Source organism: Ranitomeya variabilis, chromosome 1 (genome assembly GCF_051348905.1).
Source record: "Ranitomeya variabilis isolate aRanVar5 chromosome 1, aRanVar5.hap1, whole genome shotgun sequence".
NCBI classification, from domain to species: domain Eukaryota; kingdom Metazoa; phylum Chordata; class Amphibia; order Anura; family Dendrobatidae; genus Ranitomeya; species Ranitomeya variabilis.
Genome location: NC_135232.1, coordinates 997481161 through 997498938, shown reverse-complemented (window position 1 = coordinate 997498938; position 17778 = coordinate 997481161). Strand labels below are relative to the sequence as shown.

The window sequence follows — 17778 nt, the reverse complement described above, 5'->3', positions numbered from 1 at the left end:
CAGAGTGCTGTATCCAAGCATATTAATGGAAAGTTGAGTGGAAGGAAAAAGTGTGGTAGAAAAAGTTGCACAAGGAACTGGGATAAGATAACCGCAGCCTTGAAAGGATTGTTAAGAAAAGGCCATTAAGAAATTCGGGGGAGATTCACAAGGAGTAGACTACTGCTGGAGTAATTGCTTCAAGAGCCACCACACACAGACATGAGCTACAAGTGTCGCATTTCTTGTGTCAAGCCACTCCTGACCAATAGTCATGAAACCAGAAGCGCCTTACCTGGGCCAAGGAGAAAAACAACTGGACTGTTCCCCAGTGGTCCAAGGTGTTGTTTTCAGATTAAAGTAAATTTAGCATATCATTTGGAAATCAGGTCCCAGAGTCTGGAGGAAGAGTGAAGAGGCACACAATCCAAGCTGCTTGAGGTCTAGTGTGAAGTTTCCACATTCAGTGATGTTTTGGGGAGCCATGTCATCTTCTGGTGTAGGTCCACTATGTTTTATCAAGAACAAAGTCAGTGCAGCCATCTACCAGGAAATTTTAGAGCACTTCATGCTTCCTTCAGCAGACAAGCTTTTTGGCAATGGAAATTTTATTCTCCAGCAGGACTTGGCACCTGTCCACACTGCCAAAAGTACCAATACCTGGTTTAAAAACAACAGTATCACTGTGCTTGATTGGCCAGCAAACTCGCCTGACCTTAACCCCATAGAGAATCTTTGGGATATTGTCAAAAGGAAGATGAGAGACACCAGACCCAACAATGCAGGTGATCTGAAGGCTGCTATCAAAGCAACCTGGGCTTCCATAACACCTCAGCAGTGCCACAGGCTAATAGCCTCCATGCCACGCCGCATTGAAGCAGTAATTGATGCAAAAGGAGCCCCAACCAAGTATTGAGTGCTTTTACTGAACATACATTTCAGTAGGCCAACATTTTGGATTTTAAAATCGGTTTTCAACCTGGTTTTATAAAGTATTCTAATTTACTAAGTTAGTGACTTTTGGGTTTTCATTAGCTGTAAGCCATAATCATCAACGTTAACAGAAATAAACACTTGAAATAGATGACTCTGTTTGTAATGACTGTATATAATGAGTTTAAATTTTTGTATTGAAGAACTGAAATACATTAACTTTTTGATTATATTCTAATTTTGTGAGAGCGTACTTAATTAGGAGGGTTTGGGGGAAAATACTTATTTAAGTACTGTTTGTCTCCAGAGCCAGAATTTAGGATTAGGACCAAGCTTCTTGGGCAAGTCTTTAATCAGATGTTTGTGGTGGAAAGCCAAGCTCCTGACTCAATGAAAGCTAGTCCCATGAACTGAAAGGAAATTAAGACAATGGACATGAGCCCAACAAGCTTGTCTTTGGTAGAAAATAGTGTTAATCTGAAGGTGATCCCCCTACCCTCGTCTAGGGTCTGAAGTTTCATTGTGTAGCTTCAGTTTTGAATAGTCCATGCAGGAATGATTGTGCGTATGACTCTTTCACCACACTATAGACAAAGTCCTAATGTCAGACAGCAAGATCTTACAGCGAACTATGATTTCTTCAAGCCAGTTTACATGGAGTCTTGTGTGGCTACTCAGTGAGGAGATTTTGAACGTGCTCTAATATTTGGACACGAGTTTTGATTTTTCTTAGTTAACCTCTCTTTAAAACACAAGTCCATTTAGGTGGCAAGAGACATCAAGATCATTAGGGGAAGACAGCAAATTTGTCTTCAATCCATCTACCCAGCCAGAATAGAAATTGCCAAAAGCGCATTATTATTCCATTTCAGATGAAAAAGTTCTGAACTGGACAGCATAATGTCTCACATAGTTGGTCTGTTGTTTAAACTGGATTATTGTATAGTCAGTGGTTGAATGTACATGCAAATAATAATCTAAGAAAAGGCAGTCAAGAAAGAGCGTAGGCTGCTGGGTTTGTATGAACTGGCTAAGTATCTCCATTTTTTTCTTATTATCTAGTAATGCTATATATCATATTTACATCCTTTAGCATTACAGAGTGCAACTTTATTTATCATGTGACCACTGACAGTTATGACTAGAGAAAAACACTTCCATTTTGCAGAATTATATTGACTCTCTATTAGGTTTAGTACATTTGTATTAAACAAGAACTCTATAAGAATTGTATCTTTCTATTTTATAATTTTATCTAATCTGTCAGTTTGAATCCATTCATTTTTATTAATATTTAGAGTTCCGGAACTCGTGTCCTGGTTGAAAGAATTGCAAAAAAAGTTGCACAATCCACCAACCCTTTCATACAGCCCGGACCAAGGACAGATGGCTATGTGCGTCACAACTGGCAGCCAAGAAGGATTGTCAAAAGTAAGATGGTGAATCTGAGATTTCATTTTTTGGGGTCTGTTACAGATACTGTACATGTAGATGCCTGGGAAAACATGGTCATTTGGTCAAGACACTTAATTAAAACCACACTTGGCGCTTCTACAACCCCTGGCAAAAATTATGGAATCACCGGCCTTGGAGGATGTTCATTAAGTTGTTTAATTTTGTAGAAAAAAGCAGATCACAGACATGGCACAAAACTAAAGTCATTTCAAATGGCAACTTTCTGGCTTTAAGAAACACTAAAAGAAATCAAGAACAAAAATGTGGTAGTCAGTAATGGTTACTTTTTTTTAACCAAGCATAGAGAAAAAATTATGGAATAATTAAAAACAAACAAAAAATACTCCAACACATCACTAGTATTTTGTTGGACCACCTCTGGCTTTTATAACAGCTTGCAGTCTCTGAGGCATGGACTTAATGAGTGTCAAACAGTACTCTTCATCAATCTGGCTCCAACTTTCTCTGATTGCTGTTGCCAGATCAGCTTTGCAGGTTGGAGCCTTGTCATGGACCATTTTCTTCAACTTCCACCAAAGATTTTCAATTGGATTGAGATCCGGACTATTTGCAGGCCATGACATTGACCTTATGTGTCTTTTTTCAAGGAATGTTTTCACAGTTTTTGCTCTGTGGCAGGATGCATTATCATCTTGAAAAGTGATTTCATCATCCCCAAACATCCTTTCAATTGATGGGAGAAGAAAAGTGTCCAAAATATCAGCATAAACTTGTGCATTTATTGAAAACTAGATGGTGGCCCGATTCTAACGCATCGGGTATTCTAGAATATGCATGTCCACGTAGTATATTGCCCAGCCACGTAGTATATTGCCCAGCCACGTAGTATATTGCCCAGCCACGTAGCATATTGCCCAGTCACATAGTATATTGCCCAGTGACATAATATACAGCACAAAGCCACGTAGTATATTGCACAGCCACGTAGTATATTGCCCAGTGACGTAGTATACAGCACAAAGCCACGTAGTAATTGCACAGCGACGTAGTATACAGCACAGAGCCACGTAGTATATTGCACAGCGACGTAGTATATTGCCCAGCCACGTATATTGCCCAGTCACGTAGTATATTGCCCAGCCATGTATTATATTGCCCAGTCACATAGTATATTGCCCAGTGACGTAGTATACAGCACAGAGCCATGTAGTATATTGCACAGCGACGTAGTATATTGCCCAGCCACGTAGTATATTGCCCAGTGATGTAGTATATTGCACAGCGACGTAGTATACAGCACAGAGCCACGTAGTATACAGCACAGAGCCACGTAGTATATTGCCCAGCTATGTATGTCACAGGTTACAAAATAACAAACATACTCACCTTCCGATCCGAGGGCCCCTTGTAGTTCTAACATACTCACTGTACTTGTAGTTCTGTGGCCTGTGCGTGGTACAGGAGGCAGCTTCCGGTCCCAGGGTGTGATGACGTCATGGTCACATGACCGTGACGTCATGGCAGGTCCTTCTCGCGCAGGGCCTGTGTTGATGTCGAGGTCACATGACCGTGACGTCATGGCAGGTCCTTCTCCCATACAATCCTTGCTACCGGAACCTGCCACTTGCACGGAGCAGTTACCGGAGGGTCGCGAGGAGCAGGAAAGGCGGCGGAAGGTGAGTATATAATGACTTTTTTTTTTTTTTTTTTAACATTAGGTCCTTTTACTATTGACGCTGCACAGGCAGCGTCAATAGTAAAAACTTGGTCACACAGGGTTAATAGCGGCGGTAACGGAGTGAGTTACCCACGGCATAACGCGGTCCGTTACCGCTGGCATTAACCCTGTGTGAGCGGTGACTGCGGGGAGTATGGAGCGGGCACTGACTGCAGGGGAGTAGGGAGGGACTAATCAGACTGTGGCCGTCGCTGATTGGTCGCTGCAGCCATGACAGGCAGCTGGAAAGACCAATCAGCGAATGAATATCCGTGACGGAAGTTGCTGACAGACAGAAGGACGGAAGTACCCCTTAGACAATTATATAGTAGATGTAATGACAGCCATCTCCCCAGTGCCTTTACCTGATATGCAGCCCCATATCATCAATAACTGTGGAAATTTGCTCTCTTCAGGCAGTCATCTTTATAAATCTCATTGGAACGGCACCAAACAAAAGTTCCAGCATAATCACCTTGACCAAGCAGATCCGCGATTCATCACTGAATGACTTTCATCCAGTCATCCACAGTCCACGATTGCTTTTCCTTAGCCCATTGTAAGCTTGTTTTTTTCTGTTTAGGTGTTAATGATGGCTTTCATTTAGCTTTTCTGTATGTAATCCTATTTCCTTTAACCGGTTTCTTACAGTTCGGTCACAGATGTTGACTCCAGTTTCCACCCATTTGTTCCTCATTTGTTTTGTTGTGCATTACCTGTTTTGGAGACCTATTGCTTTAAGTTTCCGGTCTTGACGCTTTGATGTCTTCCTTGGTCTACCAGTATGTTTGCCTTTAACAACCTTCCCATGTTGTTTGTATTTGGTCCAGATTTTAGACATTGCTGACTGTGAACAACTAACATCTTTTGCAACATTGCGTGATCTAATTTGATGCAGGTGTTCTTTTTAGGTATGAAAATTTACAGGGTGATTCCATAATTTTTTCCTCAGAATTGAGTGATTCCATAATGCTTCCCCTATGCTTGGTTAAAAAAAGTAACCATTACTGACTACCACATTTTTTGTTCTTGATTTCTTTTACTGTTTCTTAAAGCCAGAAAGTTGCCATTTCAAATGAATTTAGTTTTGTGCCATGTCTGTGATCTGCTTTTTTTTCTTCAAAATTAAACAACTGAATGACCATCCTACAAGGCCGGCGATTCCATAATTTTTGCCAGGGGTTGTATATATTGTTCACAAATGCTGCAAAAAAGAACACATTAATCTAACAAATATCTAAAATACTTTTAATAAAAAAAAAAAATACACTGCTCAAAAAAATAAAGGGAACACTAAAATCCCACATCCTAGATATCACTGAATGAAATATTCCAGTTGTAAATCTTTATTCATTACATAGTGGAATGTGTTGAGAACAATAAAACCTAAAAACGATCAACGTAAATCACAACTAATATCCCACGGAGGTCTGGAGTTGGAATGATGCTCAAAATCAAAGTGGAAAATGAAGTTACAGGCTGATCCAACTTCAGTAGAAATGCCTCAAGACAAGGAAATGATGCTCAGTAGTGTGTGTGGCCTCCATGTGCCTGTATGACCTCCCTACAATGCCTGGGCATGCTCCTGATGAGGCGACGGATGGTCTCCTGAGGGATCTCCTCCCAGACTTGGAATAAAGCATCCGCCAACTCCTGGACAGTCTTTGGTGCAACGTTACATTGGCGGATGGTGCGAGACAGGATGTCCCAGATGTGTTCAATTGGATTCAGGTCTGGGGAATAGGCGGCCCAGTCCATAGCTTCAATGCCTTCATCTTGCAGGAACTGCTGATACACTCCAGCCACATGAGGTCTGGCATTGTCCTGCATTAGGAGGAACCCAGGGCCAACCGCACCAGCATATGGTCTCACAAGGGGTCTGAGGATCTCATCTCGGTACCTAATGGCAGTCAGGCTACCTCTGGCGAGCACATGGAGGGCTGTGCGGTCCTCCAAAGAAATGCCACCCCACACTATTACTGACCCACTGCCAAACCGGTCATGCTGAAGAATGATACAGGCAGCAGATCACTCTCCATGGCGTCTCCAGACTCTGTCACGTGCTCAGTGTGAACCTGCTTTCATCTGTGAAGAGCGCAGGGCGCCAGTGGTGAATTTGCCAATCCTGGTGTTCTGTGGCAAATGCCAAGCCTCCTGCACGGTGTTGGGATGTGAGCACAACCCCCATCTGTGGAGGTCGGGCACTCAGACCATCCTCATGGAGTCGGTTTTTAACAGTTTGTGCAGACACATGCACATTTGTGGCCTACTGGAGGTCATTTTGCAGGGCTCTGGCAGTTCTCCTGTTCCTCCTTGCACAAAGTCTGAGGTAGCGATCCTGCTGCTGGGTTGTTGCCCTCCTATGGCCCCCTCCACATCTGGCGTACTGGCCTGTCTCCTGGTAGATCCTCCAGCCTCTGGACACTACACTGACAGACACAGCAAACCTTGCCACAGTTCGCATTGATGTGCCTTCCTGGATGAGCTGCACTACCTAAGCCACTTGTGTGGGTTGTAGATTCAGTCCCATGCTACCACGAGTGTGAAAGCACATCCAACATTCAAAAGTGACCAAAACATCAGCCAGAAAGCATTGGTACTGAGATGTGGTCTGTGGTCCCCACCTGCAGAACCACTCCTTTGAGTGTGTCTTGATAATTGCCAATATTTCCATCTGTTGTCTATTCCATTTGCACAACAGCATGTGAAATTGATTGTCAAACAGTGTTGCTTCCTAAGTGGACAGTTTGATTTCATCGAAGTTTGATTTATTTGGAGTTCTATACTGTTGTTTAAGTGTTCCCTTTATTTATTTTTTAGCAGTGTATACACAAAGAGTATTTGCGCATATGTGACAAAGATCATTAATTTAAACAATTGCCAACAAGTATTTCTCACATCCAACAAGTAAACACAACCCTATCAGATCATGAGTATGGGGCAAAAACATTAGACAAGAAGAATCGCTACCCATGTGCATGCAATCTTCAAATTAAATAATCTCTAGTACACGCATATATCAATCCACTTGATTATTATACATGATGTTTGAATTCAGCTTGAACTTTAAATTTCTCTGGTTGAATGTTTGGGATAATACCTTGGGTATACTAATAAGAAAAACTAGAGGAAAAGGCTAGTAACAATCCTCCTTACGTTATGCCCTGGTCGATAGCAATCACTCAGGAAAAATTATTTGTGCGTTCCAAACTGAAGTTATGTGACATGAAAGTTCTGCAAATTGGGGCACAGACCAAAAGGCAAATCTACACGTTTCGCAAAACATGTTTTCGTTACTCAGGGATTGCACACGTGTAGCAATTATGCTTGTCTAGTGTTTTTGATGCATAAACATTATTTCATAGGGTTGTGTTTAATTATTAAACTTTTTTCTTCATTTGTAAAACACTGATGAAGAAATATCAGCTATTCAAGTGGCTAACAGGCATTTCTGAATCACTTCACATGAGCTCGCCCCATGCAGTGAAGGGCAGCGTGAGTTTATTATTGGTAGTCATTGATACTGCACTGTAATAAATATTTTTCTAATCAAACATTTTAGGTATTTGAAATGCTTGTAAACCCTGGAGATAATGTATTGATAGACACACCAACCTATTCTGGGACTCTGGCAGCTGTGAGTACCTTTTTTCTCGTTTGCTCTTCTACAAACTCTGCCATCATTATATGGTCACATCATCCATTGGATCTGGCATTGTGCAGACATCTGCATTGTTGCATGTATGATCATAACGTACTTAGATTGATGGTTCACCATTGCTTTATTATTTACTTTATTTTTTTTTTTTTTATAAAAAAAAGTTTAATGGATCCAAATTGTAATTTTATGTAGGGATGGTATAAATAGTGATGTTGGGAAAGACCATGAGAAAAAATAGTATATAATGCTATATCATTGATAGATGTATAAACCTTCTGATTTCCAGGTGAAACCACTAGGATGCAACCTCATTGGAGTTCCCACCGATCAGCATGGTATTATTCCTCAGGCTCTTAAAGATATTCTCTCAAGGTGGCAACCACAGGATGTAATCATACCTGAAAAGAAATCCCCTAAAATTCTTTACACTATTCCAAATGGGGGCAATCCCACCGGAGCCTCTCTTACTAGGGACCGCAAAATAGAAGTCTACAAGGTACAGGCGATGAGAAAGTGTGACCATCTACTTTCTGACAAAGTCCAGGGCAACCACTTAATTTCAGTACATTGTGCGCTGTGTTCTCAGCCTACTGTGGGTGCGGCGCATTCTTTACACAAGAATGAAGCGGGCTTTTGAATATTGAAAACATAGTGGATTGTAACAGTTAAAATCTCTTTTAATAGATTGCACAAGAGTATGATTTGATTATTGTGGAGGATGATCCCTACTACTTTCTGCAGTTCAATAAGGTGAGCCTTTGTCATTTATAGAAACTCGTTTATCAAATGCATATTGATAATCTCTTGAAGAACATCAAGTGAAGTTTTTGTTATTTTCGAAAGCTTAGCTGTAATATCTTTGATTGACGTGTAGGTGACTCAAGGAGCAGTTTTATCACTTTTAAACTACTTCATCAACATTAATATTAACATTACTATTACAACACCAAGAAGGAAAAGCCTTCAGAAGTTACAGGAATGATAGACATGTTAATGATATGCAAATGATGAAAAATGGAAGCACAATTTTCAAAACATCTCAATTTATTCAGTATCAAGTATGCATTTGGGTACACCAATCATTAAGATTCACTGCTGCCAGATTCTTTGAAATTGCCAAACAATGATGTCCGAGATGTGCTCAATGGGACACAAGTCTGGAGATGCCATACAAAGTGCTCATAATTGCACGAGCAACATGCTGCCAGGACAAAATCATTGAAATGCCGAGTAATTATTGTACCTGGTATAAAGAATAGAGTGGTCTGTCTAACATACTTTATGCCACACCAAACTACACTGCTCAAAAAATAAAGGGAACACTATAATACTACATCCTAGAGATCACTGAATTAAATATTCCAGTTGCAAATCTTTATTCCTCATATAGTGGAATGGATTGAGATCAACAACAACATAAAAATGATCATGTAAACAAAAATTAATATCCCACAGAGGTCTTGATTTAGAATGACACTCAAAATCAAAGTGGAAAATCAAATTACAGGCTGATCCAACTTCAGTGGAAATGCCTCAAGACAAGGAAATGATGCTCTGTAGTGTGTGGCCTCCACATGCCTGTATGACCTCCCTACAATGCCTGAGAATGGTCCCAATGAGGTGACGGACGTTCACCCGAGAGATATCCTCCCAGACCTAGATTAAGGTATCAGTAAACTTCTGGACAGTCTGTGGTGTAACGTAGCGTTGGTAAATGGAACGAGGCATAATGTCACAGATGTGCTCAATTGGATTTAGGTCTGGGGAACAGGCAGGCTAGTCCATAATATCAATGCCTTCATCATGCAGGAACTGATGACACTTGAGCCACATGAGGCCTAGCATTATCATGCATCAGAAGGAACCCAGGGCGCAGTGCACCTGCATATGGTCTCACAATGTGTCTGAGGATCTTATCCCAGTACCTAATGACAGTCAGAGTACCTCTTATTAGCACATGGAGGGTTGTGCCGCTCTCCAAAGAAACACCTCCCAACACCATTACTAACCCACTGGCAAAACAGTCATGCTGGAGGATGTTGCAGGTAGAAGAAAGTTCTCCATGGCGTCTCAAGACTCCGTCACATATGCAGAGTGTGAACCTGCTATCATCTGTGAAGAGCACAGGGAGCTAATGTTCAATCTGCCAATCTTTGAGTTCTCTGGCAAATGCCAATTGCCCTCTACGGTGTTGGGCTGTGGATGTCGGGTCCTCACACCACCCTCATGGAGCTTGTTTTTGTCAGTTTGAGCAGACACAAGGAGGTTAATGACCTACCGGAGGAAATATTGCAGGGCTCTGGCACTGCTCCTCTCGTTCCTCCTTGCACAAAGGAGGAGGTAGCGATCCTCCTGCTGGGTTGTTGCCCTCCTACGGCCCCTTCCACGTCTCCTGGTGTACTGGCCTGTCTCTTGGTATCTGCTCCATGCCCTGGACACTGTGCTGACAGACACAGCTACCCTTCTTACCACAGCTCGCATTGATGTACCATCCTGGATGAGCTGCACTACCTCAGCAACTTTTGTGGGTTGTAGACACCGCCTCAGACTACTGTACAGTACCTCTATGGTTGAGAGCAATGACAAAATTCAAAAGTGACCAAAACAGCCAAAAAGGATGAGAACAGAGAAATGATCTGAGGTCACCCCCTTCAGAACCACTCCTTTATAGGGGTTGCCTTACTAGTTGCATATCATTTCTACCTGTGGTCTGCTCCATTTGCACAACAGCAGGAGAAATTGATTTACAATATGTGTTACTTCATAACTGGACAGGTGGATTTCACAAAAATATGATTGACTTGGAGGTAAATTGTGTTGTTTAAGTGTTTCCGTTATTTTTTTAAGCAGTGTATAATCCTGGGAGTAAGACCGGTGTGAAGGTGTGTTCCATCTTAAAGGCCTCTTCATAATGTTGCCCACTTGGTCTCCAGACAAATCTCCGGCCATCATTGCATCCAGGATAAATTAGGTACTCCTCTCTGAGAGGATAAACCTCCATTGCAGTCTTACTCTCCCCTATGATAGCCTTTGAGAGCGATGGCGTTAGGTCATCTAAGAAGTTTTCACAAGGGAGCATCACTGCTGTCCTATTCTCGAGATTGTGATTTGGTGTGACATGATGTACAGTAGCCAAACCCCTCTAGTCAATATTCCAAGTACACAAACAGTTTGGCATTATTTTAATTTGGTCGCGGATCCTGTGTTACCGCCATTGCTCCTAAGAATCCCATGAGATGTTTTTCAACATATAAACACCATGTCACATGTTGCTCGTTCTACTGTGAGCTGCCACCGTGGCCTAAACATGTTACCACGGCCTGCAGCATCTCCGAACTTGTCTCATTTTTACAGATCTGGGACATCATTGGTTCACAAATGCAAAGGGGCTGTCAGCAGTGGATCTTGATGATTTGCATGCCCAAGTGCATTCCATATGGCAGAACATTCCTCAGAGAACCATTGACAACCTTAATGATAGCCGCCAAGGCCTGTAAGTGTAAGGTTATGTGCACACGTTGCGGATTTTGATGCGTTTCCGCAGCGTTTTTGGCCGAACGGATTCGCATCGAATCCAGTTTAGTGCACAGCCAATTTTAGTCTATGTGAAATTGACATTTGTTGTGCACATGCTGTGGAAAAAAACGCGTGGAATTGCTGCTTTTTTTTCCACAGCATGTCAATTCTTTTGGCGAATCTGCAGCGTTTCTGCACCCATTGAGTCAGGCACATGCGCAGCAAACCCACAGATATAAAAAAGATCTACGGTTTTGCTGTGGATAAAACGCTGCAGATCGGGAGGATTTCCATAGATAGATAGGTCTATAGATAGATAGATCTATAGATAGATAGATAGATGGATCTATAGATAGATCTATCTATCTATCTATAGATCTATCTATCTATCTATAGACCTATCTATCTGTGTGTGTAAACATTATTCTTCAATGGAGTATGTAAATGAAGAGGTTGGACAAGAAATGACATCACAAGTCTTTTTTTTTTTTTTTTGTTCAATAATAAATCTTTATTTAGCGTTCAAAAACGCTTACAAATCTGCATGAAAAAATGCATCAAAAACGCATCAAATCCTCACCTGCGTTTTCTGCCAAGAGAGGAAGAATCTGCACAGAAAATTCCACAGGCAAATCTGCAACATGGGCACATACCCTAAGGGTTTCGGCGTGTTGCGATGATTCTCAATACTGAATAAATTGAGATGTTTTCAAAATTTTGTTTCCATTTTTTTTTTCATTATTTGAAAATTATTAAAATGTCTATCCATCCTCTGATTTCCATAATTCCACAATTTTTCATTCTTGGTATTGCAATTTCAATGCTAAAGAGCGTATTTTAAAGGCCTATAAAGTTTTCATCTTTTCTTCGCCTTTCCCTAGCCCTGGGCACCATCATTTCTGTCAATGGACATTGATGGTAGAGTTATTAGAGCTGACTCCATGTCAAAGATTCTTTCTTCAGGGTAAGCTCATTATTTCTAACTTTTCAGTAAAAACGATGTTTTCAGTAATCAGTGACTTGATTGGTGAATTGTGTAGGTAATATATGATATTATACAGCACATCTGTATATTAATAATAATTCTATCAGATAGTTTATCTTGTTTTGTTTTTTTTACCAGACTAAGGATCGGTTATTTAACTGGCCCCAAACCACTTATAGACAAGATAGTATTGCACATGCAGGCGTCAACATTACATACTAGTGCCTTTACTCAGGTAATTGTACAGGATTCTCAAACTTTCCATACTGTCAGTCATGGTTGTTTTTTTTCAGGAGATAAAAATACACATACCACTCTTCTGTAATAGTGGTTAGTTATTAGAAGGTTTTCTTTCATGTTTGGAAATTTCTTGCTCAGCAATTTTGCTTATTATCTGAATGTAATGGGAAGACTTAAAGGGGTTGTTTGGAAATTTAACATTGATGGCCTATTCTCAGGATAGATCCATCAAAGTCTGATCGGCGAGGATGTGACGCCTGGCACCCCCGCTGATCAACTGTTTCCGGTGTCAGCTGCAACCGGAACTACTCAGTTATGGAGCTGCATAGTACAGCTCTGTCGACTGTATAGCGACCACAGCCAAGTACAACAAATCCGCCCCCTATTCAAATCAATAGGGGTGGATGTGCAGTACCCAGCCATGGCCACTATTCCGTTGACGGAGTTGTACTGTGCAGCTGATTGGCAGGCTGTTGGGTATCACACTCCCACCAATCAGACATTGATGGCCCATCCTAAGGACGTGTTAGGGTAAGTTCACACTGGGCGTTTTTTTGCTGTGTTTTTTATGCTAATTTTCAGGTGCTTTTTACAGTACCCGCAAAGCCTATGAAATTTCTGAAATCTCATGCACATACATTGGGTTTTTGTGTGATTAGTATTTTGTGCTTTGCAGCGTTTTTTTGACATAGGGCATGTCACTTCTTTCAGCGTTTTTTCAGCATTTTTCACCCATTGACTTGAATGGGTGGTGAAAAAACGCTGCAAATACGCAGGTTGAGCCAGATGTGATGTGACACTCGGCACTGCTACATCTAGATTGCATGATGCGTCCATGCAGCCTGTCATCCACTTGAATGGGGGGTCCAACATTAATGTTTGCCACGCTGTCATATGCATAACACCGCTTCTGATCGGCAGGGAAATCCTCCCCGCCGGTCAGAGAGTCGCGCTTCCCACGCTGTCAGAAGACAGCGGGGAACGCTCAGCTGTGATCGGAGGTGTAAACTTCACCTCCGATCACTGGTGCCAGCTGATGGGACTACTGCTCCCATCATCTGACACCTACAGCCGCTAATTACAGTGAGAGCAGGAACGGCAGATGGGAGTTTTCATCTGCCGCTCCTGCGCTTTAAATTTAAAAAAAAAAAAAAACGGCGTGGGTTCCCCCTAATTTTGATAACCAGCCAGACAAAACTCACAGCTGGGGGCTGCAACTCCCAGCTGTCAGCTTCAGGAAGGCTAGTTATCAAGAATAGAGGGGTCCTCTTGCTTTTTTTTATAATTATTTAAATAAATTTTAAAAAAAACATCGTGGGGTCCTCCCCATTTTTGGCAACCAGCCTTGCTAAAGCTCACAGCTGCGGGCTGGTATTCTCAGGCTGGTAAGGGGCCATTGATATAGAAAAAAAAATAGCAGCTGCCCAGAAAAGGCACATCTATTAGATACGCCAATTCTGGCGCTTTGCTGACTCTTCCCAATTGCCCTGTAGTGGTGGCAAGAGGGGTAATGAGGGGTTAATGTCACTTTGCTATTGTAAGGTGACATTAAGCCGGCTTAGTAATGGAGAGGCGTCAATAAGACACCTATCCATTACTAATCCTATAGTAGTTAAAGGGTTAAATAAACACACACACATGCAGAAAAAAAGTATTTTAATGAAATAAAACACCACACAGTTTTGCCATCTTCTTATTGTTCTGCCATTCCAAAGCGAAGCCAACGATCTTCTGTAATAAAAATAAAATAAAAAAGCAAAAGTATACTCCCTGATCCGTCGTAGTCCGATATAACGAGTGTCCCACGCAGTATCTGGGGGAGATAAAGCTTACAACCAGGAGTGCTGCTAATGAGACTGCTCCTGGCTGTAAGCTACTGGGGAATGAATGAGACGGAGCGGGCGCAGGCCCTGTACTACTATCTATTCTATCAATCGATCTATTCTATCAATCTATCTATTCTATTTATCTATTCTATCAATCTATCCTATCAATCTATTAATTCTATCAATCTATCTATTCTATCAATCTATTCATTCTATCTATTCTATCAATCTATCCTATCTACAGGAAGTTGTTTTTTTCTCTGTGTGCACTCAACTTTATTGGCATGCACAAAGAGAAAAAAAACACATGACAAAAAAGCACCAAAAACGCACCTAAACCTGCGTTTCTGGTGCAGCGTCTTTCCTGCCAAGATGATCAGGTTTTGCTGCAGAAAAAAAACGTAGCAAAAACGCCCTGTGTGTACTGTACTTACCCTTAAGGTCCCGGAGAACCCCCTTAACCCCTTCACCACATCCGCCGTGGGTATACGGCACATGTCAGAAGCAGGTTTATGGAGCGAGCTCATGCAGTGAGCCAACCCCATACCTGGCAGGTGGTGGCTGAGTATTGCAGTCAGGACCTGCCAATAACAATGGTGGGAGGAGCGGAGCTCTGTCCACAATTGTTAACCTGTTAAATGCCGCTGTTAATCTCTGACAGCGGCACTTAATATGCACCGACGTGCGCGGTACTTCCACCCTTTCTGGGCACCCATGACTTGATTGCAGGTCGCAGATGAGTTGTCATGGCAGCCGGGGGTCAGCTGATGACTCTCGTGCTTGTCAGTACGGAGCTGCTTTGAAACTATGCCTGTGGCCGGGCTTCAAAGGAGACTGATTTCTGCTATATGCAGCAATCTTCGTTAACAAGATCAGTAACAAGTAAAAGAAAAAATTTTAAATATGAAAAAAAAAGAAAGAAAACCTAACAACTCAAATCACCTCCATTTCCGCCCATTGAAAATAAAGATCTTAAAAAAAATACACATGTGGTATCACTGCGTATAGAAAATTCTGATCTATCAAAGCATAAAAACAATTAATCCGAATGGTAAACACCGTAAACAGAAAAATTTTAAAAAACACAAAATTGTTTTTTTGGTCACTGCAGTTCCCCCAAAAATGCTGTAACAAGTGATCAAAAGGCCACATCTATGCCAAAATAGTACTAATAAAAGCGTTGTCTCGCCACACAGAACATACTGTAGGTCATCACACAGCTCCATCACACGAAAAATAAAAATGGTTTGGGTCTTGGAAAATGGCGCCACAACACCACAAAATGTTTTTGAGTCAAACTTCTGTTTTTTTTTAATTTTTTCACAAAAGGGAAAAATGGAAATTGGCTGCGAGGTGTTAGAGTAACCATCAGTTTACATTTTCTTTCATAAATCAATAGTGGTGAAAAGAAGAAACTTTGTAATATTTCTTATCAGAGAAATCTGCTTCTTCTGGATTCATCTTTCACTCTCAATTCAGGGGTACACTCTGTGCTCTGTGTAGGCAGACATTCCCACTAAAGTGAACCTGTCCGTAGGATTGTGCACAGTAACCTACAGTGTCAGGTCGGCCCCGTTATACTGATTACAATGATACCTTGGGTGATGAAATCTGTCTTGTGGTTGTTGTTTAATCTTTATTTGTAGTTTTCAGTTAATGACATTATTGTGCTGGGGTGGCCTGTGGGGGGTCTATATGTGGTGCTCTGGTTAGCTATTCATACTGATGCTTCTGACAGGTCACTGATCCCTCACTCACATGCCCCCTATTTTACATATTGAATATAATAAATATATATATATATATATATATATATATATATATATATATATATTTATTTTGAAAAAAAATCAACTTCAGCAGGCAGGCGACGGCGTGCAGCATGATTGCATGTATGATGTGCATTTAATTATTATTTTATTTGATGGTATAAATTCATAGAAAAAAATTAATTCTCTCTCAAAATGGCACCGGCTCAGGCACCAGCGGCGCCATCTTGTTAGAGGAAAAAAAAATTGTCTCCACCAAGACGTTGCCACCTGCACAGTAGCATCTATCGGATCGCATGCTCCTTCTTAGTGGAGACAATTTTTTTTTTGTCTAGCAAGATGATGCTGCTGGTGCCTGAGCCGCTGCCGTTTTGAGACAGAATGTGTTTTTTTTTATTAATGTATTTATATCAGCAAATGAAATAATTAGATGCACATCATACATGCTATCATGCTGCAGCACAGGCGCTGCTGACCGCACCTGCCTATTGGATGTGATTTGTTTTTCAATATGTATAATATTTCGTATGTAAACTAGGGGGCAGGTCAGTGAGGGATCAGTGTCCTGTCAGAAGCCATCAGTATGGCACCACATAAAGCCCCCCACAGGCCGCCCCAGAGCACAAGACTCTCATTAACTGAAAACAGTGGGACATCTACACTGGGCTGTTACTCTCTTCTTTTCTGTCGCGCTCTTCTTCTTTAGGTAATGGTAGTGCAGCTGCTGCAGAAATGGGGTCTAGACGGTTTCCTGGAGCACATTGAGAGGTATGAAAATCATTGTACTTCCACCAATTCACAGTGTTTATAGAATGCTAATAAATGGATTCATGTTTTCCTTTTGAAGACTCGCCCCCCAGCCCCAAAAATAATCCCTTTACTGCAGGTCTGCATCCCTATTTGAAGCAACTACTATCGGCGTTCATTTGTAAGCCCTGCCTTTTGTGCTGGCCTCAGTTTCATACTTACACCTGGTCACTTAAGTGATGTTAGTGACTATGGGGTATTAAGACAAGTGCGCATTGTATATAAGTGTGTATTGTAGTGTGTGTATTGTGTAGATTCTCAGTATCTTTTGCCTTTTTTGTGACTTGCAGTGTCATACAGTTCTACCGGTCACAGAGAGATGCCATGCTTGTATCTGCCGATAAGTGGCTAACAGGTAACTGGTAAAAACCATGTTGTGCACAAGAGACTCTTTTCCTAACAAGCAAAGTCATCTTATGTATTATATGAAAATGGTCATACCATAAAATTTAAGATTGGTGACTTTTTTCTTCATACTGTTTCAGGTTTAACCTCTTAATGACCCAGCCAATTTTGACCTTTGACCAGGCCAAATTTTACAATTCTGACCACTGTCACTTTATGTGGTAATTAGTGATAAGCGAGTGTGCTCGTTACTCGAGTTTTCTGAGCATGCTCTGGTGTTCTCCGAGTATTTTGGGCGTGCTCGTAAATTATGTTTTTGTCCCCGCAACTCCATGATTTGCGGCTGTTAGACAGCCTGAACACATGCAGGGATTGCCTGTTTGTTAGGGAATCCCCACATGTATTCAGGCTGTCTAGCAGCCGCAAATTATGCAGCTGCGGGGACAAAAACAGAATATATGAGCGCGCCGAAATACTCGGAGAACACACGAGCATGCTCGGAAAACTCGACTAACGAGTACACTCGCTCATCACTAGTGATAATAACTCTGGAACACTTCAACTTATCCCACTGATTCTGAGGT

The 17778-nt window shown here is 41.5% G+C and overlaps 1 protein-coding gene and 1 long non-coding RNA gene across 4 annotated transcripts in view; one reads left to right on the top strand and one right to left on the bottom strand.

Annotated features, from left to right (window-relative positions):
- The window catches only part of LOC143792970 (uncharacterized), a 113886-nt gene that overhangs the window by 47259 nt on the left and 48849 nt on the right, over positions 1 to 17778 (bottom strand). The gene's annotated exons all lie outside the window — the stretch shown is intronic.
- Positions 1 to 17778, top strand: part of AADAT (aminoadipate aminotransferase) — an 84648-nt gene that overhangs the window by 53076 nt on the left and 13794 nt on the right. For all 3 annotated transcript variants that reach the window (XM_077279500.1, XM_077279501.1, XM_077279502.1), the window contains exons 4-11: positions 2211 to 2343; positions 7608 to 7682; positions 7993 to 8202; positions 8391 to 8456; positions 12104 to 12186; positions 12346 to 12442; positions 16749 to 16810; positions 17140 to 17204. In XM_077279500.1, coding sequence (XP_077135615.1) covers positions 2211 to 2343; positions 7608 to 7682; positions 7993 to 8202; positions 8391 to 8456; positions 12104 to 12186; positions 12346 to 12442; positions 16749 to 16810; positions 17140 to 17204 — 791 coding nt within the window. The remainder of the gene's footprint in view (positions 1 to 2210; positions 2344 to 7607; positions 7683 to 7992; positions 8203 to 8390; positions 8457 to 12103; positions 12187 to 12345; positions 12443 to 16748; positions 16811 to 17139; positions 17205 to 17778) is intronic.